Source organism: Drosophila innubila, assembly GCF_004354385.1.
Source record: "Drosophila innubila isolate TH190305 chromosome 3R unlocalized genomic scaffold, UK_Dinn_1.0 2_E_3R, whole genome shotgun sequence".
Classification (NCBI taxonomy): domain Eukaryota; kingdom Metazoa; phylum Arthropoda; class Insecta; order Diptera; family Drosophilidae; genus Drosophila; species Drosophila innubila.
Genome location: NW_022995380.1, coordinates 24,492,207 through 24,519,044, shown reverse-complemented (window position 1 = coordinate 24,519,044; position 26,838 = coordinate 24,492,207). Strand labels below are relative to the sequence as shown.

The window sequence follows — 26,838 nt, the reverse complement described above, 5'->3', positions numbered from 1 at the left end:
TTTATTTTTTGTGTATGCACATTTAATTTAATACACATATATATATATTTGTTTATATCTAATTTGAAATCTATTTCATATATATATAATTGTTTTCCACTAGTTGACATAGTTACACTCGCTTATATAGCTGATGCTTAACGTAATTGTCCCAAAGTGTTAGGGATTCTGAGGAGTGTTAACTGGTAAATAGTAATTGTTAATGATATTCACAATGAATTCAAGTGCCTTGGGAATTCAGTAGACCCCTTAGCATAAGCAATAAATATGCAGCTTTGATTATACTCAATTTTTAAACAATTCTCAGTGATATGTATAAATAATAATAAAAGTGTAAACAGAATGAAAGCGTGTGAGCTTCGAATTTTGGAATGGACAATCCTTCGATCTTTCGCTCATTCATATTTATGAATTAAAACAATTGACTATACGAACAATATAACCCGGCTAATTAGCCAGTTAACTGTGAACATGGTGTGAATGTAATTAAATAAATAGCAAGTGAATTTTCAACGACTTTTTGCCAAAACAAACAAATTTAACAAAAATCCATTTCGCTGGGGATTACAACTAAAAATCTTTTGGCGATAAAGTAGATAACAACAAAGCACAACAGGTAGGCGACAATTCAAGTCTTGGATCCCGACCACACTAAACTTGCCGGGTAATACGAAATGTAGTGGGCAATTAACTGAAATAGATAACAGTATCACATTAGATAACCAAATACAAGTATTGTCTATGGGGTCGATAACCTACCACCAAGAAAAGAAGGGACTCTTGTTTTGGAAGCGCTGCGTAAAGGAGAAGAAGCGACTGCCGCTTGAGCTGTAACATAGAGAGATGAAAAGAGATTAACATTGTTATCAGATAGTTTTTTATGAGGTGAACCTTTGCTTACCGCTCAACAACGACAGCAGGCATTTGGACCAACTGCACAGGTGATTTTCCATCACGCAGCGCTTGCGTTAGATTAAGAATCTGACCACGCATTACAGACATTTGTCGCTCAAAGAGCCGCTTATCGAATCCGCGATCCTGCTGGAATAAATACAGTAATTCCGTGCAGATTTCCTCGACAAAATTCATGTCCGATAGCTGTGGCAACACCTGATCCTTGATGTCATTGCTGAACGGTACCTTAGCCTGGGGTAACCAGGCCCAATGATAGGGATATGCACGCCAAGAGTCTGGATGTTTAAAGGGAAACGCCAAGCCATTATCAATGGCTGCAATTTTGATTTGTGGCGCCTCTACCAGATTCCATGCTGGCTCCGATGGAGTATAAATTGCCCTCTTGGGACTTGTTGTAGGTACTTCATCATCATCGCTGCTCACATAGCTAATGGTGGCACCAACTGTATCGCTAACGCCCATCGAAGTGGGAGACGGTTGACCGCCGCCAGTTGCACGCTTCAGTTCACTTTCCAGCGTTATTGGCTGCTCGTTCAGATCTATAATTGGCTGACCAACTAGTGGATTGGCACGTGACATGCTCTTGCCACCAGTATTCCCCACTTCGCCCACCAGCTTTGGCGCCACATACTTGATCAACCAGTTGTCGTTGCCCCTATCCGTATTTCGTATGATATAATCCAGCACGACTAATCGCTCAAACTGCAGCTGAAATGATTTGGCCAATGCCGGGGACAATTGTTCGTTCTCGAATCGACGTAACCAATAATCGGCATCTTTGTAGCCCTCAACAAACAGCTGAAAGGATCCAGTCTTCAATGGCAGACTCATGCGATTGAAGTGAGCCGATGGATAATGCTCCTTGATGCGCTTCTTAAGCTTCGCCTTCTGTCGATCTATGCGCGCATAATTAAAACTCTCAGCGACCAGACGAACCACTCGTGTCTTTGGTACCACATTCAGATTCAACTTACGATCTACCAAACTCGCCCCAGACTCGGACAGATAACTAATATTTGGATTAATTTGAGTTAATTAAAATTATAGATATAAGTTGTATAATTTCATTTCTCACCCTTGATTTGGTATCAAGCAGGCGCGTCCGAAGCAACAGGGACAACAGAGTTTGTGCATCCATTTGGTCCACTTGGGATTCAGTCTGCCATAAGGTTCCTCATCTTTGGGCTTAAACACAGCCAGACAGCGTTGCTGTTTATAGTAAAATATATATTTTAATTAAATAAGCAAAAATATTTTTTTTAGAACCATTTCGATTCTAGAACGAATGCAGTAACAAATAATACTATTATGTTATAATATTAATTAATTTGGTTTCCTTCGTAGTTTTATTTTTAATTTTCGGAATTTGCATATGGTAGCAAAATGATGTATCAAAGCTAAACCAAAAGTCTTGCAAATACAAACTTGATTATAAGACTTCCCCGTTTGCTAGAATATTTGATGTATGCGCTGTCTGAGTTGTAGATAGCCAAGTTTAAACTAAGCCACTTGGATCTATGCGGAGCGCAGAATGAAATAAATTTTAGCTTGGATTCAACTCACGTTTAAGGCATCTTTGACAAAATAGGAACCACTGCTGCCTTGGTAGATTCTCTCCGGTAAAATACCCTTTTCGATGGCATGTTCCGCCTGTGCCACAATCTCCGAGAAGAGAGGATCGTCTAAAGGAATAATGTTAAAAATATATATTATTATTATACACAGTAAAACGATATCAAATTACTAATAAAATTTGTGCGCAATATAAAAATACGCATTGTAAGTGACAACGCCTAAATGCAGACTGCAAATTGCGATTCAATTACAATAGAAATTATATACTAAATAAGTAAGTGTTGGCAGCGTCTGTACAGTGTCTCAGGCTTGTCGTGACAGCTGTCGATATAAATAACTGGCATTCCACATACATATATATAAAAATGTATGTGATTGCCACTTGATTGGTAGCTAAAACGTGGCTAGAGTGGTCGGCAGATTGAACTTATTAACAACTAATCAATAAATCTTAGGGGAAACCATAAAAGATACACTTTTAGCAGGGAATCTGACTTTATACCCCAATTGACTGTACCTACGAATTCAAAGTATTCATTGAACTCGCCAAGATCCTGACAAATTGTGAAAACGTGCTGAATGAAATTCTCGCGACTTGAACTCAACGAATGCGGCATTTTAATACAAATGTGTGTCGCTTAATGGTTTGTGATAGTCACATAATTAAATGGGTGCACAGTTGAAAGTATTTGCATATCTAAAGCGTTTCGATAAGGTTCGACCCACATCTTTTGCCTGAAGTCGCGACTTACACAAGTTCTTCAGGGGGCAATTGGCGCATTGACATTTTGGTTGTAGTATTTTGACTTCGACTTCTTGGGAATCAGGACCAAGGGATTGCGTGTTGTACAGAATGGGTGGATCCTCCTCATCGGACTGCGATGGCCGGAAGTCCTTCTCTTCGGCCTGACATTTTTGCATGCAACAGTGACACACATATGGAACATAGGCGGATTCTTCGGAATCATCTCGACTTGGTTGTCTATCTTCAACACTTGAAGTTTTAATTGTTAATTCTTCGCTTGAGAATTGGCCTGGTGTTGCGGTTGTGATTGTGGTAGAGGTACTCTCTGGGTCTTCTGTCTGTTGCTCCTTTGAATTCGTTTCGTAACTCGTCATTGCTACACATCATCTGCATCCAATTAACGATATTGTCTATGTCCATTCGTCGACAAATGCTTGCAAAGCACTGCCCATTTTTAAATTTACTTACACTTGATTTTGATTCCGACTTTAAATGGTTACAAATACAAAAACTAAGGCTATACGCGAACATGAACAAAAAAAAAAACACAAATATAGAAAAATGAATTTTGTTATTAATATTAGTTCCTAATCGAATGGCAAATAATTGTTGAAGGGAATTTCAAATGCGCTCAACAACAATTGTTTCCATCTAACAATGCCGTGAGCTATCGCTGTTCAATTTGTTGTTATTGTTGTATACACATTCCTATGCACATGTGTAATAAACAATTGTATTTCACAATGGTTCAGCGAACATTGAGTCAGCCCGCTGAGAGAATTGAATTAAATATGATTATACTTAAAATTCAGATTTAACAAAAAGCCAATAGAGAGAAAGAGAGTAACAGATTGAGCAAAGTGCAAGAAGTTAAAGTCGACATATTTATACCCTTACAAAATTCTTTTACCACTACAAAGATCTTAACATTCGTTTTAACTACACTAAAATTTTTAAAACAATCCATTAACAACAAAGTTAAGATAAACGAAGATGCTCTTACAGTTTTTACAACTAATTACGGGGCATCTTTGTAACAATTCTTACTTCCTAAATGTACTGCGGAATTAGAAATTAATGAACAACATTTCAGATATCAATTTAGAGAAATTAATTTGTTTTGTTTGCCTTTAGAGATGATGATAACACTAGTTATTATTTGAATAGCTTAAAGCAATGATAAGCTTGGTATTTACCAGCAGTCAACGAAGTAAAAATGTGCCAACTAAATCTCTGAGACTCATACAAACACATACAGACACAGACAGAAACATAGATACAATGAAAGAAGCCCCACAAGAGTTGTAAGACTTCTTTTGTTGGTTTGAGTTCGAGTTAGACTCACCGCCAAAGGTGTTTGACATGAGGTCAAGATGATCATGTCCGCGTCCCAGGGCGCCAAGTAGATCGGTGATGCGACTGCTGTGACTGCCGCCGCCTCCACCGCCAAGCAGAGGCTGTGACTCGCGATTATCGCTGCCTGCGTCCGTGGACATGCCCTCGAAATCGATTTCTGGCACTAAACAAATATCGTCGACCTCTTCGTGGGGCAATCGCGTCGTTGATTTTAGCGGTGATGTTGATGTGGAACTTGTTGCCGCTGTCGTTGTCGTTGCACGTCGTGTTGGTGTTGCTATGTGACTAATCACTAGCGGCGGTTGTTGCGGTGTCGATGTGCTTGATCTACCGCTTACGCTCTCACTGCTCTCCTCAGAGTGTTTGCTTTTGCTTTTCGCATTGCCATTGCCATTGCGTAGGGCGGGGGGATTTTTATGCAGCAAAACTTCTTCTTCATCATCAACATCTGCGTCGTTGTCGTCGCCATCGTGCAGCATTAACAGATGTTGTTGTTGTAGCTGTTGCGATTGTTTCTTGGCCGCAACAAAGACATTAACACTTTCAGCATCATCACCGCCAGCGCCATCAATGTGGGCCACATCATCCTCATCAAGAGTGACGTCCCCATTGTTATCAGCAACATCGTCATCGTCAACTGATAACAACATTTGATCTCTGTCTCTTTTCGGCTTACGCTTTGTCCTCCGCTTGCCATTAGCTTGCTTGCCATGGACGCCAATCGTATTAATCTGTAAAAGGTGAATGGGTTATGCATTCAAGCGTATTCCCTATGGATATGGCTTAAAATACTTACCTCAACTTGAGTGGTCAATTGATTGACGCCGTTTGCTTCGAAGCCATTTAGAAGCGGTGACATCTGGCTGTTAGTTGTTGTGGTTGTTGTCGTTGCCTGCTGCTTAAGGAAGTCACCAATGAAATCCAACTCATCCTCCAACTGGAGCAAAGGCGCTTCCGAAACACTCGACGCCCCTTTAGACTGACCGTTGTTCATGGCTAGGCTTCAGGGAGAGACACGTATGTGTGTGTGTAATTTTGGGTGGGGTAGCCACGCGCGACAAACTTCAAAACGGGAATGTCGCCCGAAGCTCGCAATCGCAGACAACAGCAGAAGAACAACAAAGGCGCGCGCTGTTGTCTTTGTCGTTGTCGTATGTCTGTGAGTTATTGAGCGAACCTGAACACTGTTATCTACTGGGCGGTACGCCTCTATTATTTATAATTTGCATGTTCTATAATATAATTTTCAATTTGGTACTATACTGTTTTGTTGCTTATTCTGCGCATTTGCTTTCTAGGCAATTATTGATTTGCTTTTTGCAGATACGAAAATGATGAGCAACGAGAATGTCCACTTACAGAAAACAGCTGACGGTACTGCCCACTTGCTAGCTAATTGCAAATGTTCTAACCAAATGTCGTTATCGATTATTACTAGATGAAAACGATTTATTAATTACAATTTGTTATTTTTAATTAAATAAAACATTTTAATACATGTATTGACTTTTCTGAACTTTATTCTTATGTATATATGTATATGGGTTCTTTATTATAGTGCTAGGCTTCGTCGTAGCCTGTCAATTCCATTCAATACTGTACTTAGCTCCCGTTGCAGATTTGTGCTCTCGGCGACTAATTCAATTGATTTTTTGAACTTCTCCACGGCATTTCGTAGACTCATGGGCGGCAAAACGCTAAACCAGTTCAAAGGCTCCACATAACCGTTCTCCTTGTCCACCGCATGTCTCTTAATGGTGATGTCCGCATCTTTGTCAGCTTCTCCGGCGTTTACAACCCGGCAAAGTGCGTTAAACTCCGCACTGTGTTCCGTCGGTATTTGGGCTGTGGATAGCGATTGTCCTCCTTGCTGGAACTTAGTGCGTGCTAAGAGAATAGCACCACTGGAGCTTGTACGTTCGATGTCAATGTGACATTGGGTATGCGCTTCAATCAAATGAAACATATTTAGGTAGAGGGAGTCCAGCAATTGTCCAGCAGCATTTCTCTCACTTTCAGCAGACATTTTAATATTTATTTAATAGTTTTTTTAAATTTTCGACTTTTTGTTATGAAAACAAAACCTAATCATATGATTAATAACAGCCCTGCTCGTGCACAACTTTAAAATAGTTGGCATCGTACTCGTATCGTCCGACCGCCACAATATTGTTGTTGGGCGGATCAAAAAATGGCTCCAGCTCGCAATATAATATTTTGTTGTTTATTTATTTTTAATTTATCGGGAGAAGTTGTATAACTAATTTTAATTTAATTTAATCTAAAAGTTCAAAAAAATTCTATAAAAATTTTAATAGTTCTAGCTTAAAAATTATTTAAATTTCGAAATTTAATCCAAGTTGCAATTTGAACAAAGTATGAAAGTGGGATTATTTCCACAAGCCAAGGCTGCCACACAGTTTTTGGGTTAGAGGCTGCCACCCTGTTTTTGACCAACCTTACCGTTCATAGGGTATCGCAAAAACAAAAACAAATCCGCTACCAACAAAATACCTGCAGGGTATTTATGGATTAACATAATGTTTGTAGCTTTTTCCCCCAAAAACATTTTTCATATAATTCAATAGTTTTATTTTATTTTGAATACTAATGGAATCAAATGTGTATTCATCAATTTGATAAAGTGGATTGTGAGGGTATGTAAGCTTCGGTGCGGGATGATAAGATCTCTGTTATAATATTTACCAATGCGACTGCGGATTAGAGAAAGTTATAAAAACCCGCAGCAATTAACATGTAGCAGTTAGTTTAAAAAATATTAATACAAGTGTCAGTTAAATTTGTGTGCAATCCAACATTTTAACGATCCTCTGAACTACGAGAGTGGAAATCGTTATAAATTATAAAATTGGTGTGGTTCCATAATCGTGCAAACAGTTCCAAAGTTGAAGTTCTAATTTGAAGAGCTTTTGATAATGCGAAGCAGCCAGAGTGCAGATTCGGATTTACGTAGTCGAAAATGCGGAAACAAATTCAACAACAACAAACACGTCGACGGTGACGACACTTCGTATTGGACAGACGAAGCCCAGGTGCTGCATCTATTTATATTTAATGATGGTGTGCCCTCTGTTTACCACTCAAACACTCAGATGTAACATGTCTGTCAATATAATTAGCAGGGCTGTCCTACGCCTTATCCGAATATCATGATATCTGTGCACAGATACAGATATCTGTTACTTGTGAACTTGTAAATGTATCTTTGCATGTGTAACTTTTTTTTGTATACCAAGTTTATACCTCATTTAAACAATCAACTTACAACTTTCTCTAAGAGTTGATATCTTATTGTATCCTTATTCAATATATCGAATGTGACAGTTGTTTTATGTTAAGCCGACTTAAGCTGTCGTGTAAACATGGTAAAAGATACATATATGTTTACCAATCGTACTTCTCACCTGTACTCCTATTTATATTGTTTTAAATAAGACGGAAAAATACATAGATATGTATTTGTTTATCTTATCACAGCAATACTACACACATCGACGGCTATACAAACTTAAGTGACTTTGCTAATTATTATCTCTTATCAATTATTCAGACAACAAGAAACCCGAACATAGAACAAACAACTGACAACAATTCCCAAGTGACTAAAATGTCAATACCAAGCATGTCCACATTACATCGCAGTAGTCTTGGCGAAAGTTCTGCTGAAGATTTGGACAACGCCATGTGGCGCAATGAGTTACCGCAAAATGATGACGTCTTGCCAGAAATGGAGCTGTCACAGGAGCCGGAATTATCATCCGTGCCCGCCAGCAAGAAGAGGCTTATCGACGTGGTCGATGTTGTTTTACGTATTGTGATTGTGCTGGTTTTTTTGTGAGTATATTGATGTCCATATCAGAGCAATAAATTCAATGACTCACGTGTCTAAATTTATATTTTTAGCAAACTTGAAACTATGACCGCATTTAAGCGGGAAATACACGCTGAGGAGCTGTGGCTTTATAAGAATCCACGTCGTCCTGACTACATTAAAGGCGGCGATCTATTGTTCTTGGTTATAGCCGTTCCTTTGGCTCTCACCATTATTTTCTATGCGTTCACCAGGAATCGAAGGGACTTTTGGGCAGCCAGTTGGGCATGGACGCTGGCGGTGTGCACGAATGCTATACCTACGAGCATGTTGAAGATTACCGTGGGTCGACCGCGTCCAGATTACTTTTATCGCTGCTTTCCGGATGGGATTATGGTGTTAAATGAGACTGCCAACGCCTTGGGCAGCTCCATTCTCGATTTCAATTGCACGGGTCGACTCAGTGAAATAAATGAAGGACGTAAGAGCTTCCCAAGTGGTCACTCATCGTGTAAGTTAACTAAACGAATATCGAATATCAAAGTGTGTAAATATTTAACTATATTTTTCAGTTGCTTTCGCCAGCTTTGGGTTCGTGGCCTATTATGTAGGCGCCAAGCTGCACGCCTTCGATGCCCGTGGACGGGGACAGGCGTGGCGACTATGCATTGCAGTTGTCCCTCTTATTGTGGCCGCCTTGGTGGCTGTCAGTCGCACCTGTGACTACCATCATCACTGGCAGGACGTTACAGTTGGCGCACTGATTGGCCTGTTTACCGGCTACTTTAGCTATAGACAATATTATCCCTCAATCTTTTCGACTGATGCCGGCACGCCTTTTGTTCGCTGGCCGAGAAACAAGCGCTCCCAATTAGAAGTTAAGGACGTAGCTGGCGGGGATGTGTTGAGAAGGCCGCTGCTTGGTAAACAGCAAAGTAAATGGTCCTAAATTATCATAGAGTATTAGCTTTACACTAGTATTGTTATATTCGTTAACATTACTAATTTAAAGAGCAGCAAAATCGAAGTTATATTCCTATGTAGGTTGATTATACCAGTTAATGTCGGCTTTAATGCACAGCTGTGTCGTCTTTCTGTTCAGATTAGCATGTAGGCTTGTATCTAATACTTGTAGCATAGTGTAGATGGCGACACTACATAACAAAAGTGGGTATTCTAGTTCAATTTGTAAAGCTTTGTTCACTGTGGTACAAAATAATGCGATAAAAAGGCTAATTAATTGTCTTAAATTAAACTAAACAATTGTTTGGGAACAAATAAGGAAGCTAAGTTTACACATATGTACAATATTTAAGAATAAAGAAAATTAACCATATTTATTACAGACTCCACACATTTTATACTTGTCTATATTGTATAAAATATTTCAATAAATCATCAGTTTATCAGTTTTCATTTAGCTAAAAAGTTAATTTTAACGTTTTTATTTTAAATTATGCTTATTCTGCAGCAGCAACTTCCAAACATTGTAAATACAAATTTGCTACATCAAAAAAGGTGACCGAAACTAGCCTAAAGTGTTTAGTTATTGATTAGCCGCAGGCAGCGTTCTTAACTCGTGGAGTTAAATGCCTGCAGGAGCACCTGTTTCTCGCGCTCCTTTTTCTTGACAACATCTAAGCTGCGCTGTCGCCAGGTGCTCTTTCGCAGCTTGATTGGACGACTGCCCACATAGCGTCCGTCCATTTCCTTCATGGCACGAATGAAATCGGCTGGTTCGCGGAAGCTAACGAATCCAAATCCCTTGCTCTTGCCGGTTCGCTTGTCGCGCACAACTCGAGCACGCTGGAACGATGGGAACTTGTTGAAGGTGCGCGTGAGCACCTCATCGTTGACATCGTTGCCCAGATCTCCACAAAATATGCGAAAATCATCGTCAGGCCAGTCTGCCAATGATGAGTCCTCCCAAACAGTGCCACCAGCAATCCGCACGGTTTTGCGATCCTTTTTCTTGCGCTCTGTGGTCTGAAATGATTGCAATGCCGATGAAGCACGTGCTGCTTTGATAGCTTCTTCGGCAATTGGATTGGGACCAGATTTTTCTGCCTTGAGTTTTTTGAGTTTCTGCGTTACATCGAATTGTATGTTGTTTATGTTAATATCAATTGCCGGCGCCGTGGCCACTGTCGGCACATGCACCGACTGGCGGCACTGATACAACTTCGGTGCACTGCTTAGGACAACCGGAGTCGCGGCCATGGATTTGACCGGAGATGTGGACGTGTTGTTGCCCGTCGGTACGAAGGTGGACATGAACGTGGGTGGTGGCGGTATCGGCGGCGGGGGTACCGTCAACCGGGGCTGATGCTGCTGCAGTTTCTGCTGCACGTTGGTATACGTATTTGCCGCGATAATTGGGCGCACTTGATTTGGCACAAATAGATTTCGCGCTGGCGGTTTCGAGATCTCCGCTTCAAAGCGAGACAGCTCGTCCTCGATGTTGCGACGTTTTGTGCCCATTTCAAAGGAGCAGATTGCAGTCACGTTATAAACAATTTACAAATTAAAAAAATCAATGATCAAATTTTCACTTAAAAATGCTTCAGACAGACAACAGATGTTTTTAGTTCAGTTCTTGAGTTGGTCATTTGGCGATGAATAGTTCAATCGAACTTCATCGGAACGACCAAAGCCAGTTCCGGTGCACTGATTTCGGTCAGATGCACGATTGTCACATCGATTTAAAGAACAGAAAAGTATCTTCACATTTTCAAGTGTGTACTAAAATTTCCAAAAGTCTGGCAACGTTCAAGTAAACGGCAGCCTATTTTTTTCTGCACTGTGGCAACGTCTTTCAAGAAACTAAGAAGTGTCACACAAGTTTTTTGTGCAAGAAAAAATACTACATAATTAAATTAAATAATAAGAAAACTGAGCACTGCGTCGCAACAATTGTACCACTGTGATAGCAACACTTGTCTGGAGCAAATCACATAGCCCAATAAAATCACTGTCGAATCAAAGGCGTAGCTCCTAGACACGCAAATTCTTGAGAAGGCAACAACCATTTTACAAGTTGAAATAATTTTAATTGCTGTACATAATGCCACCAAAAGAACGCAGTATAGCCATGATGGGCTACCGTTCAGTCGGTAAGTGAATTGGGATTTATACCAGCTTCAGTCTGATTAATGTAAATGTTGCTTGCTGATGATTTATAATCTGTATGTGCGTGTGTGTGTTGTTGTTGTTGCTTGTGCTGTAATTGCGTAGTATTTTGACAACAGATACAACAACGCAGCAAACAATATCTACATACATACATACTCATAATAATAATTGCGTTTCACCTGCTTTAATAGGTAAATCATCGCTCAGTATACAGTTTGTTGAAGGCCAATTCGTTGACTCTTATGATCCAACAATTGAAAATAGTAAGTTTTAATATACCATAAATATATACACATGTATGTAAAAGTGTTGTATGTCACATCGATGTACACTATGTACATATATACAAACAGACGTACAAAATAGCAGCTGTTTCTTGCAAATGTAAACAGCATTTGCATATCAATTGAAATTAGTCATAAAATGCATCATTTGTGAAGGATGCCAGCGAATGTCGTTTTACGTTCATATTCATATTCTTGTTCATGTGATTACTTCATGCACAAAGAACGCAATTCGACATTTTTATGATTAAATGGCAACGTGTTAACTTTTATATATTTACAGCATTCACCAAGGTTACGCGAGTCAACTCGCAGGACTATGGAGTTAAATTGGTCGATACAGCTGGACAGGATGAGTATAGTATATTTCCAGTACAGTACAGCATGGACTTTCATGGATACGTATTGGTCTATTCCATAACCAGTCAAAAGTCATTTGAAGTTATCAAAATTATCTACGAAAAATTGTTGGATGTGATGGGAAAGAAATAGTATGTGATGACTAATAAGCTCTCTAGTTTTTGAATTTGATTATCAACCTTTTATTTTTGCAGTGTACCTGTAGTTTTAGTTGGAAATAAGACGGATTTGCATCAAGAGCGCACAGTTTCCACAGAGGAGGGCAAAAAATTAGCAGAATCCTGGCGTGCAGCATTTCTTGAAACATCCGCCAAACAAAATGAAGTGAGTCCCTTTCAATTCTTCTATTATATTAGTTTTACCTTTGTATTAATCTTTCATTTATCTTTCAGTCTGTGGGCGATATATTTCATCAATTACTCATGCTTATTGAAAACGAGAATGGTAATCCCCCCGAGAAAAGCAGTTGTATTGTATCATAAGTGTATCAAAACTGTATGATGTTCTGGCTAAAAAAAATGGCAATACGAAATCGGTTCATTATCTATTCTTATGTAAACTGTTTGGTCTGAAATACATGAAAATCTACAAACTTGTAGTTATTAAGTTAAAATGGCAAACAAACAAAAAACACCAACTAACAAATATTGCTTAGCATAGTTTGTGGTAACACTTTAGCAACAAAGCAGGTTTAAGTTAGTACACTTTTTCACAATAATAATGCAGTTACAAAATGAATAAGCAAAATTATGCAACTTATATTGTCTTTAGTTTCAATTTAAATATAATTTGTACAATTAATCCCAAACCAATGTGTTTCTTTTGCTTTAATGGATAATTGATGTTTACGTTCGGCCGTCATTTCAATATAAAGATCACAGATCTTCTATCTATTTATGGACAAGCCATTTTTTATTTTAATATTAATTTTTAATTTTTTTTTTTAAATAAAAAAATAACTAAAAAAAAACTGGTTTAATTTAAAAACTGAGTACAACGGTGCATTTGACACGTTTTACAATACTGATTGATACTGAGGGTTTTTTTATTTGATTTATTTTAAATAATTATGGTATAAAAATACTATTTCACATTAATGTTAAAGAGCTTGTTTTACAAGACAAATTGGGAGAAAACTAATATAAAAAAAAAACTCCTGCAGTTGCTTTCATATTTAAAATTCCCCGCCAATAAATACAGTGCTGTATACTGGGAATGTACTAAGGCATTCATTGTTCAACACTACACATTGTTTATGTTAGTCCGCGTTTTTATTCGGCGCAAAATATTAATAAGAAAATGGACTTAAATACATTGCTACAGCGTGCACAGAGCCTAACAAAGGGAAATGTGGAGTGTGAGCTGCCAGGCGTGGAGCGAACGCTGCAACAAGTGCTGCAAGCCACGGAACAGTTGCACAGTCGTGTAACCCAAACGGGCGCCAAGGAAATACAAGCGTAAATTTCAGCCGGCAAAAGTTGACTCGTAATTGTTATTAATTATTGTTTGATTACTAGGCAAATATTACTCGGTTCCAAGGGCATTGATCTGCCCAAACTAAATCAGAAGCTAGAGGCGCTCAGTACGGGTAAAACTTTCGAGCCGGTGGATGTGGCGGGCTCGGACACAGATGTCTGCACATTTCTGAAGAATGAACGGGAAAATGCCATACTGTCTGTCATAGAGGATACCAACAAGAATGTAAGTGCTCTCGTTGTCCAATTGATGGAGGGTCTTTTCATATATTTCGTTCTATACAGATTAGCGATTCCGTTAGTAAACAGAAATGGGGTAACTTGACAAGCAGCTGGAACGAGGAGAAAACCCGCTTGCTGGATGCTTTGATTGGACCCTCACAGAACTTTATTGACTTGCAGAGATTACCCGAGCAGATCATACTGAATCCGGAATGCTTGCCGCTCTCCTGTCTTGATAAAATGAGCTTGCTGTATGCCCAGGAGGTGTGCGAGTACAATGCGCTGGTTTTGAAGGATCGTCCTCGTCCAAATCTGGTGCAAAAGTTTGCACAACTTGCGAGCACTTTTGGAGATGTGCGTCTTACAGAGATGTGGATGCTGCTGTCCTGTGTGACCCAAGTGAACGAATCACCATCCCAGACCGATCCCATCAAGAGTCGCCAGCAAAGACCAGAGTTTGTGCTGCACGCCAGAACGTATTTGGAACGACGTTACAAAGTATACATCAGTTCATTGGTGACCCAAGCTTGTGCGACCGATAGCTACCAGCTCGTCCGCGCCTATGTAAGTCGACGCTTTAGTGGACAGCAGACAATCGGACTTGTGGACACGGCTGGTGGCAAACCACTGTGGCCGCTCATCTACTACAGCTTACGTTGCGGTGCCTTCGAGGCTGCTGTGGACTTCTTACGTGAAGCCGGCTCTAGCTACGATGAATTCGCACAACTCATTGGCGATCGAAATGCGGGCGTGATCAACTCCAAGATCGAGAGCAAGCTGAAGCTTCAGTATGCCAATAAAATACGCAATTCAACAGATGCCTATAAAAAGGCTGTGTACTGCATCCTGCTCGGCTGCGATACGAACGAAGTGCACGGCGAAGTGGCTAAAACCATTGACGATTTTCTCTGGATTAAATTGGCCATGCTGCGTCCCGGGGATGCCGCCGGCTATGGTCAACTTCAGAGTTCATTTATTGAGAATTATGGCGAGAAGTATTTTAATGCGGCTCAACATGCTCATCTGTACTTCCAAGCACTGGCACTCACTGGCCAGTTTGAGGCAGCTATTGAGTTCCTGGCCCGAACCGATGCGAATCGCGTGCATGCCGTCCACATGGCCATAGCCCTACATGAGCTGGGCATACTAGGAGGAGTGCGTAGCGTCTCGCAACCGCTGCTCTCGATTGACATTTCGGATCCGACGCCATTGCGACGTCTTAATCTGGCGCGGCTCATTCGCCTCTATGTGCAGCGCTTTGAGGGAACAGACACTGCCGAGGCCCTTCATTACTATTACACGCTCCGCAACCTGCATGATCCCAAGGGACGCAACTTGTTCCTCACATGCGTTTGTGATCTGGTCGTCGATAGCGGTGTGCTGGACACCAGCATATTTGACCTAATCTTCGGGCAACGACAGACGGCAACTCTCCCCGAGCATACGATCTCCGGGTAAGTGAATTCATTGATGCAGTAAATTAGATTAAAGAATATTTTTATTTCCTCAGAGGTCTGTTCCAGCAGTTTAGCTGTCCGGACTTTGACACACGCACCATGGCTGGCCTTGTGGCCGATGAGTTGATCACGCGTGGCAACTTCGAGATGGCAGTGCGACTCTATGACATGGCTGGCAAGCTCAATCTGGCACTGAAGCACATCTCCATACTGTTGGCTCAGGTGGTTCAGCAGCCTGCGGTGGAGGGTACATTGCGTGCACGCCTCAGCTTGGAGGCTGAGCGGTTCAGCAATCGTCTGACCAATCGGCAAACAGAGATAGAACCCAAAATCTTAGTTAGCTTCACATTATTGCGCGATTTGATCAAGTTCTTTGATAACTACAACGAAGGCAAACCTCAGGTGGCATTGGAACTGCTTGACCACACGGGACTCATACCGCACAGCATTCGGGATGTGGACACCTGCCTGGCCAACGTTAGACGACTAAGCGGGGAGGTCATAAAAGTCATTCCCGACGTTATGGTCGCCGCAATGGATATAACACTCACGAAATACAAACAATTGAAGTCAGAGACGGAGCCAGTGAGTGTATTGCAGCACCAGCGACTGCAGGATCTGCGAGAACGTGCCAAAGCTATTGCGAACATGGCAGCCACAATGCCCTACTGTCCCACAAACCAGCGTCTGTTGCAGCTTGAGCTGCTGATGCATTAAAATAAATAACAAGTCAGAAGAAAGCAGTTGTTGTATTTATATTTATTTGATCAACGGCCGAATGTTTTCCTCCTCCTCATCATCATCATTAATGTCCTCATTCAAGTAAAGTCGTTGCTCCAATTGAGCGATCTTTAGGCGAACATCGTCAATTTGTTGCTGCAGCTTGCACACTTTGCAGTTCGTGGTAACTTCATCGCCATCATCAGAAACATTGGTCTCAGGTTCTTCATCTGATGCACTGCAGCTATCGGACGCCTCAGATTCTTGTAGTGGATCATAATCTCCTAGGCCCAAATTCAGCTCCGGAAATGCGTTTGTTGAAAATATTTGTCTATGCAAAAAGCTTGGTCGAATGTGTTTTCGGCATATGTATAAAGACATTTTTTTGATAATTTTTCTTTCTACATATATCTAACCACTTTTCTCGAGATTTGAGGTCCTTTGGAAATGAATGCAGTGTTTCTGGCGTCCTCCAACTTTCGGCTCTGTGGATTGATGTATTCCCTCAGTTTTACCTGGAATTTAACGAGTGTAAATATTGGTGCCGTGCTTCAGAAATTGTTCAGTACCCACCCAAAAAAAGCGTTGGCACTGCCCAGGGATAGACCCTTTTCTTTCCGCAGCAATCTTCGTAAAGTGGCGACGGCAGATCAATGACCGCGATTTGGTGCTTAATAACTGTTCTGTAAGACCAAAGTTTTCAATCCAATTTTTTTTCTTTATTTTGGCAACCTATGAAAAGTTCCAGAATCTTGAATGTCACAATTCAATGCTACGCAAACTCCTTGTGCTTTTCGTGACATTTAAAAATCAAAAGACACTTTAAGCCCAAAGTGTTGTAAAACGCCCCGGGAATAGAATCCAAAATCAGATAGTTTTTGAAAAAGGTGAGAAAAATTACTATCGCACTTTTTATGGACTTAAAAGGTTGCCACATGATTTAGCTATCGGTAATTTTTCTGGTGGCAGCCTTGTTCAAAATACAACTCTAGCTTTCCAGCCAAAAACATCTATTTTTTCCTCTAAATAGTTTGCATCACTGCTCGAGATGGCAATAAAAAAATTGTAAGGAACGCGTAAATTTTTTTCTAATCTGAATAAGAATGTTTTCAATGAAATAAAACAAGTGTAAGTGCAATAAATGAGCTTTGGATCAAGCCTTATTTAAGATTTCAATAGCTAACAAGATAGAGCGCGCTCTCCGAGGGTGCATTGAAATAAAGTTCGCTTGTGTGTGTATTGCGAGTTGTCTGTCGCCGCTTGTCTGCACTCAAACTGTTAAACGAATTGACCATTGATAGCTTGTTCTACATTGGTTTCTGGAAATATATGGAATTAATTAATTTTCTATGTGTGTTTATCTAGATAGCATTAAATTTTTTTGTTTATTATCGAGAAATGGATAAAACAATTATAAACAATAATTTAATTAAGATAAGGGCCCAATTTTTTTTCCAGTGTTTGCTGTTAAATAACATAACAGCTAAATGTTAAATTTTGTTGTTTTTTCGTGTTTTTTTTTGTAGCAGGTGGTGGGCTTGCACATGCTAAAACTAACTTTAGTAGCAACTTGATATATAAAACGAGGTAAAGGTAATATAAAAGCGGCAGTAACTCAAAACCGATGACAACTTAGAGTGGAAGTATGTGCATATGTGTGTGTGCGGCAATTAAACAATAAGAAACACAAGTGCTGTTTGTATTGTGTGCGATGAATGATGAGGAGGGGGTGGTGAGGCAGTGTGTTTGTTGGGCGTGGAACGCACAATTGGCAGGCAAAAACGTTTTTAGGGTCCAGCTGACAAGCAGACCGACAGACTGGCAGACATACATACATATGTACACTGTCCGAATCCGTCTCGTCAGACAGAGTTAACGAAGCACGAAATTGAGTTAATGCGGGGATGTGAATTGTGAGCTGCGTGTTTTCTTTTTTTATTATTAGTTGTGAAAGGTTGTTTGCATTCACCAGAGTGTTTTGGCCAAGCTAGTTAACGATTAAAATGTAATCTAAGCACTTGGAAATTGCCTGCGCTAAAAATTGTCTGCCCCCTGGCTTTCCTCTCTCTCTCTCACACACACACACACACACATACTTAAACTAATTGTTTACATCAGTGCTCGCATCGCTGGAATTTTGTTCTTAAATTATTTTGTGAGTGATCCACACATACATGCAAAGTTTGCGTTTGTATTTTCAATTGGATCATTAATATTAATATGGCGCGCATTTCAACGATTTCAATTGGCATATGGATTAACAGATTCCATGCATATTTCCAGCTTTTGATTTTGAAACGATCTGGACCGCGCAATGATGAAGTAAACAGCTGCTAGGGAAGTCATCAACGCCATGTCATCGCAGCCGCCTCTGTCGCTGCCTGCGCCGACTGCGCCGTCAGCCGCTGGCAACGTCAACGTCAATGGCAACCATCAGTTGCTGCGTCCCCAAACCCTTGCCGCTCCGGACCGAGAACCCGTCGAGTTTAATATTAATCTAGTTGGCGCACCGCCCGAAGTGGAGCAACTTGTGGAGCAGATTAAATGCGTAGCGGAGCAGTTTCTATATCATTGGAAGAGTTTTCCCATCGGTAAGTGCACACGGTTTCAAATCTCATAAAAGCAAGTGACAAGCAACTACATATGCATCTTTTATTACAGTTCTGCCCCAGCCTTTGGCCAGTGGTAGCCTCAATGTAACGGCCCACAATGCAACGAACAGCGTTAGCGGCCGCAAAAAGCGTCCCATTAATCAGAGTGACCTATTTATAGCGCCGCCCTTTGATGAATTGGACGCGGTTGCTTCTGATGGTAGCGGCGAACCGCGTCGCCTCACAAATGCACAATTGAAAAGTTTACGCGAAACTGGGTGAGTTTGGGGTTGCATGCATGCATGCGCACACAAGACCAAAAGCTGCTGTCTGCCAAGGAAGTTTAAAAATAATAGCAATAATAATAATCATGATGAAGCAGCCAAGCAGCAAATATGCAGACTTATAAAAAAAAGCAAGAGAACAGCATGTACGGAATACGTTACGTTACATATAACGTTACACATTTTAATCATTAATCGATTACGCAACACTGCAAGCTGAACTTACGTATGCGCATACGTAACGTTAACCATGCCGCTGCAAAACCTTAGCATCACTACTATTACGTTGTGCGGGAGTTTATATTTTTTTGTTTTAAATCTAAATCATTTGTCACATTGCGCACGCACACTCAGATGCTAAAACCAAAAGCAAACGCAACAACAAAAATTTAATATCAAAGCATGTTTCTTTCAAAGTCTTGGGCAAAAGTTTTTAGTTTTGTTTAACTCAATTTGCATGCGATCAACACTAAAATATAACGTTAACATTAATATTACGACAAAATCCCCAAATATGTACGTAACGTAAACAAAATATTTGTATGTGAAATATTTCTGTAAAGCTTGCAAAAGGATAAATATGGAAAGCCGAAGAAATTAACTTTGGAACAATTGGAAACAATACGTAAAAATGGGTAAATAAACAATTAAGCAACGAACTTAAAACAACAAAATCGAAATAAATGTTTTTGCGTGTTTGCCATTACAATTAAATTATTTAGTCAGTGTATATTTTATACCTATTGTACATACATACATATGTATATGTATATATTTTCATTTCAATCCTAGCATACATAAATTATGTGTGCTACTTTATTTTCAGTATTTATTAAATGTGTGTTCTCATAAATTTAAGGCTACGCAAAATTTATGCATGCTAAAATCAAAAACAAATGAATTGCATGCAAAACGAACCGAAAAGTTTGAAATGTGTTGGCAGCACTCTTACTTTTGAAAATGAATGTCGCCATTTTGAAAACGCTTCCAATCTCAAGGTGAATTTACAATATATACACCTTGCTTCCAATGGTGTGCAGTGAACCGAACTTGTTTTGTCATCAGCGCGAACATAAATTGTAATTCTTTTGAACATTGTGGGGTCCCCATCAGTCAACTAGAAAGTTTCCGCTCCTTTGAGCTAGGAATCTTGATATTTGTTTGAAATCATTGCTTATTGATTCGGCTGAATATTTGCCAACATCATTGATCATTTATTCATTTTATTTTTATTTCTTTAATTGGTATTTGGAGTGAGCAATAGTGGGATTAGGACTACGACAACAATCACTTCACTTTCACACACATTTCAAATTAAATTAATTAGAACTTAACTAACACACAAACTCACTCATTAATCAGAATCTGGACCACGCTTGAGCATGCCAACAACAATTTGTCATTAAGTTGTGTCTTTATCATATATCTACATATAATTATGTGTGTTTTATGTTAACTTATGCATCAGTTTCTATTGAAGATATAAATGTATCTAATATCTAAGTGTGTTTATTTTCACAGTGAATTCGATGTGCCGAGCTTGCATTTCTCTGGTCAGGTGCACAAATGGCGATTGTCGCAGTTGCTGCAGAAGGGCACTTTACGCGCCCACGACTCCTTCCTCGGGGATCTGGCTTTGGCAGCCCGCTTTGTGGTCGTCACGGCACGAGCTCGCATCTTCTCGCACTTCTTTTCAGTGGTGCATGCGGCGCATGCGTTGCTCGATGCACTCATCAGGTTGGCGGACATGTTCATCGGTGTACCGGCTTTGTTGGCCCACAATCTGGACTACAAGATTAAGGAGGAACGTTGTCGCTTTCTAATTGCCGAGTTGGTGTGTCGTGTAAGTGGGTTGAATAACTTCCATCATTTGCCATTCTAATTCAATTATTCTTTCACTTGCAGCCGGAGTTTGAGGATTGTCTGGATGGCCTCTGCTCCTATGTGCGGAAAATGCTTCGTCGCGCTACCATGGAGAAGTTTGATTTCAATAGCTGCGAGGTAACACAGCCGGTGCCATATCTATTTCTGACTCCAAAGGGTCAGGAGATTGATTTGCGTCTGTTTTGTCGCGATATCATGCGAAAAGCATTGCCTGTGCTGGTGGGCATATTGGAGCGGGAGACGCGAGGCTGGTTTCTGCATTTCCGGGAGCGTCTCATTGCAGAGCTGCGCGCTAAGAAGCTGAACGATAAGGAAATCGAGGAAGAAGTCAACGAGGCGGTCATGAAGGAATACTTACAGCGTGTTTATACCTCCATCATGTCCAATGCAAAGCTGGCCGAACTGGGCAACGGAATACCTCAACTACTGGTGGAGCAGGCCCAGTCTGTGGTGATCATGTACAAGGCTGTCGACAAGGTGCAGCAGGATATTAAACGTAACCGTGAGGATCACCAAAAGTGCTTGGCTAACGATCACTCCGTGCTGTCTCGTGTGGCGCCTTGGCTACGCTCGAAACTTCGCCATGCCGAGCAGCACAAGTTGTACAAGTGCGCCTGGTCAGCACATGAGGAGGCACTTAAGCTGTGCAGTCAGCACAATTTGCATCAGACCGCCTACTTTCTGTCACGCGATCTGGCCTTCATGAAGGAGCGCGAGCCTGTGCTGCTCAAGGAGCTGAAGAACGCCAAGACGCCCACGCGCAGCTTCCAATGGGCGTGTCGCATTTGGTCGCCACAGGCATGGATCATACGACGAAATTTCCAAGGGCAATCGGATGTTATCCCAACAGTGATAAGTCAGCAGGCCACATCAATAGTCACTCCTCGCTCGGATCCCAGCCAGCCTGTATTTCTGGTCGAAAAGGAAATGATACGCACCACGAGCACGCGTTGGCCCTTTTGGCGTCTGTTGAATCTTCTACAGCGCACCTGGTGCTGGACCTGGAACATGATGTTCCTGCTCGGCATTTTGGTGCCCTGGTGCAGTCCACTTGGATTGCGCGCCCTCTTCTGCATCAAACCCTTTATGCCCGACCTGGAATTATCTCAAATCAATGGCACCCTGTTTCCCCGAAAGACAAGTATAACCCAGACATTGGCCTCGCGTCTTATTGAGCTCTGGCGACACATATCAAAATCACGTACTCACTTCGAAACGGAACCGGACACAGGTAATGAAATAACTTTAACTACATTTACTTTAGTCATGATTATATCTTAAATCGAATGCTTTTAGGATTCATTGGCAAGGGCTTGACACGCAATTTGAATCGCACATGGAACTACTTTGTCAAGGGATTTCTTGGAACGATTGTCATCCTGTTTGCATTCCCACTGATATGTCTAGCGACCAGTTGCCTCAGCATTGGACTGGCATTGAGTGCTCCCCTTTGGATACCAGTGTTTGTTCTTCTGCTGCACATCTTTATGATACTTGTCTATGATCTGGATGCACCGGACAACACACGAAATCGTTATTGTATTCTGTTGGAGGCACTCATATGGAACTTTCTTATACAGGGCCTGCTGCAGCCACTAGCAGCAATTTTAGTTGCCACGCTGCTTTGTCCGCTGGCAGCAGGCGTTGTTCTGATAGGTACTTGATATTTGTGTGCTTGGAGAGAAATGTGATCTAATTTATTATGCATTTGCAGTTGGCGTAGTGCGGTATACGTTCCGCTTGCTCTGGGATTCGCTAGCGTTTCATTTGTTCATCAAGAAATGCGGACGTGTTCCAGCCTCGGATAGCATTGCCGTTAAACGGATTGCCGGACCCGGTTTAGCACTCGATTATTATTTCATTATACGTCCAGAGCAGGCTTTGGCAGCACTAGAGGCTAAAATGGAGTTGGACGAGTTGCAGGCTTATCAACATGCTACCGAACGTGTTGTTTTACAGCCACAACAAGATTTTCTGCAGTTTGTAGAAGCCTGTTTTGGACCCTTCTCGGCGCAGCTTTCTAAAACGGGTCCCTACTTGGCGCTAGATCGCGAGGCACAGGATTTGATGAGCACCCTGCACGAAAAGCTGGAGAAGCGACGTAGGGAGCTACAAACGACGCTAACTACGCAGGTCAAGTCGCGTATTAAGCTAAATACCAAAGAATTAAAGGTAACTGAGCTTAACATCGGATAGAATGCTAGATTATATTAAAATTGTTGGCATTTCTTAGATTGCTATACAACTGGCCGCCCATTTACTCGAGAAATATTATCCGTCTCATGTCATCGGTAGATTGTCCATAAGCGAAGAAGAATTTTGGGATAATAAGGTAAAGTCTACATCTATACAATTACCTATTAAAGAATTATAACCTTATCTTGTATTTTTATTGTTATTTTGAATTACAGGGTCTCTCGGTTAATGATTGGCCGGGTTTGGCCGGACTCATCTACACCGAGATATTTAGTTTAGATTTTCTAACGCCATTGACTGAAAACGATACGCATTTTAAACTAGAACCACATGCCTCGCTTGATCTAATACGCTACACGGAGATGGTAAAGAATGCCAACGATGTGATCGGTTCCAAGGGCCTCGATTTGTTGGGCAATGTGTATGCGCCGCGTGGCAATGTCCAGGTGCATTTACCATTTCTTGAAGTGACCGCCTTCAATCCGCGCTCACGCATCACGTTAACATTTCGCAAGCCCGAGAAGCGGTAAGTTGACTAACCTCAACTGAGAACATTTATTAATTAAAATGAATTTTTGGTTAGTGACATGTCTGTGGGCTTAACGACGCCACGAGTGCGGGCTCATCGAGCACAGCATGTGCCGAAGGCGGGACAGGATGCCCAGAAGCCCTGGCGTCCATGGAAACAAAAGTGCAGCGACCGTAGCGTTACAGAGAAGTTGCTGATACCGTTGCCAGTTCCACATCCCGTGCACATTGCCATTGCCATATACAATCGCGATACGGAGCAACCCATACCGTTGGACTCCGAGTTGGTCTGGGAGATACTCAAGTCAATCGAGGACTGCCAGGGCGGCGATGCAATGGTGCGCCTCTTTCTAAGCTAACTAAGTTCAAGTTTAATTGAACTATACAATCTTACAGGCTGTGCATTCAGTGGCGCGTTACCATGGAGCGGTAATTGAGTCGAGCAATGATTCTCTGGCCAGCAGCAGCAGCATTGGCAGCACGCGAGACTCAGGATCTGGTTCAGTGTCTGGCTCGGGTGTGGGCAACGGCACTGAAACTTTACCCTGTGGCAATCGTGAGGTGAGTTCTTAAATATATATTATGCAGGTATCAAGGCTCCGATCTGAATAATGAAAAATTTCTTCCATACAGGTTTGCACGCAGGTCAAAGTTGATGCAGAGCCTGCTCCCAGTGCCTCCGGCTTTCACTGGACGCTCAGCAACTGGGGAGCCGCACAGACGGCGCGTCGACGCACCAACTCCAACGTTCGTGTCGACTTGGCCAGCCCGGAGGATATATCGCTGGACACGGATAGCTCGCGTGCTGTATTCAACAATGCTTACGGCACCACAGTCTAACCGATTCACGCTGGTTTGGGCACACATCAGTATATATACAGATATATATATAAATTTATATAAAGATACAAAATACGAGTATGTATAAATGCGCTCGCCTTCATTGCTGCATTTCTTCAAACAACAACATTCAATTTATTCGCATTAACCAGATAGGCTTTTGTATATGACACGCATAGCAAGTGACATTTCGCGAATTATAGCTTTATTTAATTCAACTCGATCGATTTGGCAATGTAGGGCAGCCCTTGTTGGAGATGCAGCCAATCTCCCCCAGTGTGTGGAGGAGATAGCCTCTAAATGGCTTAAGAGCAGGCATGCTAGTTAAAATCAAGTATGGAACAGATTATTCATATACATATATCTACATATATATATTTACATGCATATGCGTATATGATATACATACATTAATGAGTTGTTAGCATACAAACTTATACATACATATATATATATATATATATACACACACACAAATCTAAAAATCAAACCAACTTAATTCTAGTCGCAAGCAAATTTTATGCAGCAATTTTACTCGAATTCTTCTAATGCATCTAATTAGTAATTACTAAAAGCTATAGCTTACCGCTCGAACGTCTTCAACAAGAAAGCATTTTAAAACAGTTATAGTTCTTATTTCGATTTGAGCATTAACAAATCAATTCAAAATGCGCTGTGGCTCGTCATCAGCTAATTCCATCGGCATTTCAATCACAATCTTTTATGTCTTTCTGAAAATGCTTTATGATGTTTTATAATATGAAAATAGTTTTTTAAGCTTTGGGAACTAGCAATCAATTTATTTGAAATTCATTAATTTTTAAATCTTTTACAGGTTGTTAACTTATTTAACAAATAGATTAATGGTTTCAAGGATAGGTTGATTGATATATTGAGTTCAGCAATGGTGAGAATTTCAACTCTCATACGGTAGATAGATATTTCATCAAATCAGCGATTAATAAAGATCATCTTCATTATACAACAGAAGGTTTAAATTTATTGTGTTCCTATATACAATCAAATTTATAAATTGAAAGTGTATTTTCAATTAGCAAACTCAAAAAGTTAGTGCTCCTTTGGAAGAATGTTGATTTTTAAACACCAAATTCAGACAGACAACTGATCATTTATAATTATATTGATTGACGATAAAAATCTGATATAAATGAAGGTATATTTATAAAGCAAAAACTATTAACAATAGAAGACTTAATTGCAGCATATGAGTTAAATTAATTAAAACCATTTTCAGAATGACTCTGTTGAATATTTCAAATCAAAAGAGATACAGAATTTTTACCGATGGAAACATAATTCTGGCACCACTGTGCAATGGCCATGAGATTTTCTTTGTACCTAACAAATACAAGGACCTAATTTTAACAAAGCATAAGTATCAATAAATTTAAATTATTGATGCCACGAATTGTAATATGAGAAGTTAATGAAATATTGTTAATTAATATTAAATATGGTATAACAACTAATTTATATACTTACATGCATAGTCACAGTACGTGTATTAGGTACTATGTTTTTACTACTACAATTCCTTCTCTTTCTCTTCCAAACAAAAAATGCAAACACATAAGCGAATATAAATAAATAGTAATAACGTAATACAAAAAATAAATTATTGTACAACAAACAGCATTAAACAAAAGGCAGTAAATAGTAATTTTAAAATATAACTTTTCACATTTATAAATATAGCAAGAACAAAAAATATACAAATTATAATTGTTAAATTTTTGTTTAAGTATCTGTCGCTTTCCAAATAATTAGCTATTACCTTTACTATCACTCCATCCTCCCTGATCTATACGCGTGCCCTCCAAGTATTCACTATCAAGTTTTTTTTATTATTATTTTAACTGCCACTGAACTTATAGTATTATTTTAATGAATTATGTACTATAACTATTTTACACTATTCGCACTGCTCACTAACCTCAATCATAACTTCGGCAGCTTCCAGTGTTTGATTTTTTACAAATTTTTTAATAAACATACAAATAATGCATAATGTTTGTTAATTGTTCAGTTGAAACTTATCGCAACGATCTATTATTAATCTTTTCGATTAGTTTGAATTGAACATTTATGCAATCTAGCCCTAATTATGATTTTAAGAAAAACAAGAACAAATCGAATGAAATTTTTACATATATACATATATATGCATCAAATATACATACATACAAATATACATGCATAATTATGTATTTATACGACTAAAAAAAAAAAACATACAGATTGAAACAAGAACGATAATCTCAAGAGCGCATTGAACAATTTTATGAAAATGAATCGTAGTTTAATTAATATGTAATAAAACAAATGTTGGATAAAAAAAACAAAAAACATGTGCTTTAATTATGGGTACAGTGGATTGAAGCTGTTAGGTCTTGACAGCAGTCTGATATAAATTGCAAAAGT

General features: G+C 40.1%; 8 protein-coding genes across 10 annotated transcripts; 4 read left to right on the top strand and 4 right to left on the bottom strand.

The window, feature by feature from the left end:
- Window positions 1-358: 358 nt before the first annotated feature.
- Window positions 359-5,964, bottom strand: LOC117789674 (phosphatidylinositol 4-kinase type 2-alpha). Of its 2 annotated transcripts, XM_034628754.1 has the most exons (7): window positions 5,388-5,964; window positions 4,581-5,322; window positions 2,479-2,597; window positions 1,991-2,124; window positions 902-1,924; window positions 760-828; window positions 359-691 (listed from the first exon to the last, which is right to left on the bottom strand). In XM_034628754.1, exons 1-7 carry the CDS (start codon window positions 5,583-5,585, stop codon window positions 688-690), a joined length of 2,289 nt encoding a protein of 762 aa, XP_034484645.1. In that variant the 5' UTR covers window positions 5,586-5,964; the 3' UTR covers window positions 359-687. The 2 variants fall into 2 exon arrangements, with proteins under 2 accessions (XP_034484645.1, XP_034484646.1); XM_034628755.1 differs by lacking the exons at window positions 4,581-5,322; window positions 5,388-5,964 and adding an exon at window positions 3,243-3,748.
- Window positions 5,965-6,085: 121 nt separating this feature from the next.
- LOC117789676 lies at window positions 6,086-6,699 on the bottom strand. Its single transcript, XM_034628757.1, has one exon. The coding sequence runs from the start codon at window positions 6,615-6,617 to the stop codon at window positions 6,144-6,146; it is 474 nt and encodes a 157-aa protein (XP_034484648.1). The 5' UTR covers window positions 6,618-6,699; the 3' UTR covers window positions 6,086-6,143.
- A 425-nt stretch (window positions 6,700-7,124) lies between these two features.
- LOC117789839 (phospholipid phosphatase 5) lies at window positions 7,125-9,759 on the top strand. 2 transcript variants are annotated; one of them, XM_034628986.1, is made up of 4 exons: window positions 7,125-7,248; window positions 8,163-8,446; window positions 8,516-8,934; window positions 8,996-9,759. In XM_034628986.1, exons 2-4 carry the CDS (start codon window positions 8,220-8,222, stop codon window positions 9,370-9,372), a joined length of 1,023 nt encoding a protein of 340 aa, XP_034484877.1. In that variant the 5' UTR covers window positions 7,125-7,248; window positions 8,163-8,219; the 3' UTR covers window positions 9,373-9,759. The 2 variants fall into 2 exon arrangements, with proteins under 2 accessions (XP_034484877.1, XP_034484876.1); XM_034628985.1 differs by lacking the exon at window positions 7,125-7,248 and adding an exon at window positions 7,315-7,644.
- A 93-nt stretch (window positions 9,760-9,852) lies between these two features.
- Window positions 9,853-11,012, bottom strand: LOC117789840 (RNA-binding protein 42). The gene has a single exon (XM_034628987.1). The coding sequence runs from the start codon at window positions 10,902-10,904 to the stop codon at window positions 9,996-9,998; it is 909 nt and encodes a 302-aa protein (XP_034484878.1). The 5' UTR covers window positions 10,905-11,012; the 3' UTR covers window positions 9,853-9,995.
- A 193-nt stretch (window positions 11,013-11,205) lies between these two features.
- On the top strand, window positions 11,206-13,007 carry LOC117789841 (GTP-binding protein Rheb homolog). Its single transcript, XM_034628988.1, has 5 exons — window positions 11,206-11,536; window positions 11,747-11,818; window positions 12,123-12,330; window positions 12,394-12,523; window positions 12,592-13,007. The coding sequence occupies exons 1-5, from the start codon at window positions 11,488-11,490 to the stop codon at window positions 12,679-12,681; spliced, it is 549 nt and encodes a 182-aa protein (XP_034484879.1). The 5' UTR covers window positions 11,206-11,487; the 3' UTR covers window positions 12,682-13,007.
- Window positions 13,008-13,462: 455 nt separating this feature from the next.
- LOC117792040 (nuclear pore complex protein Nup93-1) lies at window positions 13,463-16,093 on the top strand. Its single transcript, XM_034631995.1, has 4 exons — window positions 13,463-13,656; window positions 13,717-13,900; window positions 13,960-15,350; window positions 15,407-16,093. The coding sequence occupies exons 1-4, from the start codon at window positions 13,499-13,501 to the stop codon at window positions 16,068-16,070; spliced, it is 2,397 nt and encodes a 798-aa protein (XP_034487886.1). The 5' UTR covers window positions 13,463-13,498; the 3' UTR covers window positions 16,071-16,093.
- LOC117792041 lies at window positions 16,094-16,834 on the bottom strand. Its single transcript, XM_034631996.1, has 2 exons — window positions 16,647-16,834; window positions 16,094-16,588 (listed from the first exon to the last, which is right to left on the bottom strand). The coding sequence occupies exon 2, from the start codon at window positions 16,452-16,454 to the stop codon at window positions 16,113-16,115; it is 342 nt and encodes a 113-aa protein (XP_034487887.1). The 5' UTR covers window positions 16,455-16,588; window positions 16,647-16,834; the 3' UTR covers window positions 16,094-16,112.
- Window positions 16,835-17,595: 761 nt separating this feature from the next.
- LOC117792944 lies at window positions 17,596-26,540 on the top strand. Its single transcript, XM_034633284.1, has 13 exons — window positions 17,596-17,660; window positions 18,357-18,664; window positions 18,735-18,942; window positions 19,512-19,583; window positions 20,470-20,791; window positions 20,854-22,063; window positions 22,129-22,488; window positions 22,547-23,004; window positions 23,066-23,164; window positions 23,244-23,554; window positions 23,612-23,894; window positions 23,953-24,117; window positions 24,190-26,540. Exons 2-13 carry the CDS (start codon window positions 18,427-18,429, stop codon window positions 24,394-24,396), a joined length of 3,933 nt encoding a protein of 1,310 aa, XP_034489175.1. The 5' UTR covers window positions 17,596-17,660; window positions 18,357-18,426; the 3' UTR covers window positions 24,397-26,540.
- The last annotated feature ends 298 nt before the right edge of the window (window positions 26,541-26,838 follow it).

Bases quoted from the DNA above. Each gene is read 5' to 3' on its own strand.
- LOC117789674 (XM_034628754.1), bottom strand. From the start codon at position 5,585: ATGAACAACGGTCAGTCTAAAGGGGCGTCGAGTGTTTCGGAAGCGCCT. The intron at 5,323-5,387 runs GTAAGTATTTTA...CACCTTTTACAG, and splicing joins AATTGACCACTCAAGTTGAG to ATTAATACGATTGGCGTCCA. The intron at 2,598-4,580 runs GTGAGTCTAACT...TTATTCCTTTAG, and splicing joins CATGTCAAACACCTTTGGCG to ACGATCCTCTCTTCTCGGAG.
- LOC117789676 (XM_034628757.1), bottom strand. From the start codon at position 6,617: ATGTCTGCTGAAAGTGAGAGAAATGCTGCTGGACAATTGCTGGACTCC.
- LOC117789839 (XM_034628985.1), top strand. From the start codon at position 7,528: ATGCGAAGCAGCCAGAGTGCAGATTCGGATTTACGTAGTCGAAAATGC. The intron at 8,447-8,515 runs GTGAGTATATTG...TTATATTTTTAG, and splicing joins GTGATTGTGCTGGTTTTTTT to CAAACTTGAAACTATGACCG. The intron at 8,935-8,995 runs GTAAGTTAACTA...TATATTTTTCAG, and splicing joins CCCAAGTGGTCACTCATCGT to TTGCTTTCGCCAGCTTTGGG.
- LOC117789840 (XM_034628987.1), bottom strand. From the start codon at position 10,904: ATGGGCACAAAACGTCGCAACATCGAGGACGAGCTGTCTCGCTTTGAA.
- LOC117789841 (XM_034628988.1), top strand. From the start codon at position 11,488: ATGCCACCAAAAGAACGCAGTATAGCCATGATGGGCTACCGTTCAGTC. The intron at 12,331-12,393 runs GTATGTGATGAC...TTATTTTTGCAG, and splicing joins GATGTGATGGGAAAGAAATA to TGTACCTGTAGTTTTAGTTG. The intron at 12,524-12,591 runs GTGAGTCCCTTT...TTTATCTTTCAG, and splicing joins CATCCGCCAAACAAAATGAA to TCTGTGGGCGATATATTTCA.
- LOC117792040 (XM_034631995.1), top strand. From the start codon at position 13,499: ATGGACTTAAATACATTGCTACAGCGTGCACAGAGCCTAACAAAGGGA. The intron at 13,657-13,716 runs GTAAATTTCAGC...TTTGATTACTAG, and splicing joins GGCGCCAAGGAAATACAAGC to GCAAATATTACTCGGTTCCA. The intron at 13,901-13,959 runs GTAAGTGCTCTC...CGTTCTATACAG, and splicing joins TAGAGGATACCAACAAGAAT to ATTAGCGATTCCGTTAGTAA.
- LOC117792041 (XM_034631996.1), bottom strand. From the start codon at position 16,454: ATGTCTTTATACATATGCCGAAAACACATTCGACCAAGCTTTTTGCAT.
- LOC117792944 (XM_034633284.1), top strand. From the start codon at position 18,427: ATGTCATCGCAGCCGCCTCTGTCGCTGCCTGCGCCGACTGCGCCGTCA. The intron at 18,665-18,734 runs GTAAGTGCACAC...CTTTTATTACAG, and splicing joins TTGGAAGAGTTTTCCCATCG to TTCTGCCCCAGCCTTTGGCC. The intron at 23,895-23,952 runs GTGCGCCTCTTT...ACAATCTTACAG, and splicing joins GCCAGGGCGGCGATGCAATG to GCTGTGCATTCAGTGGCGCG.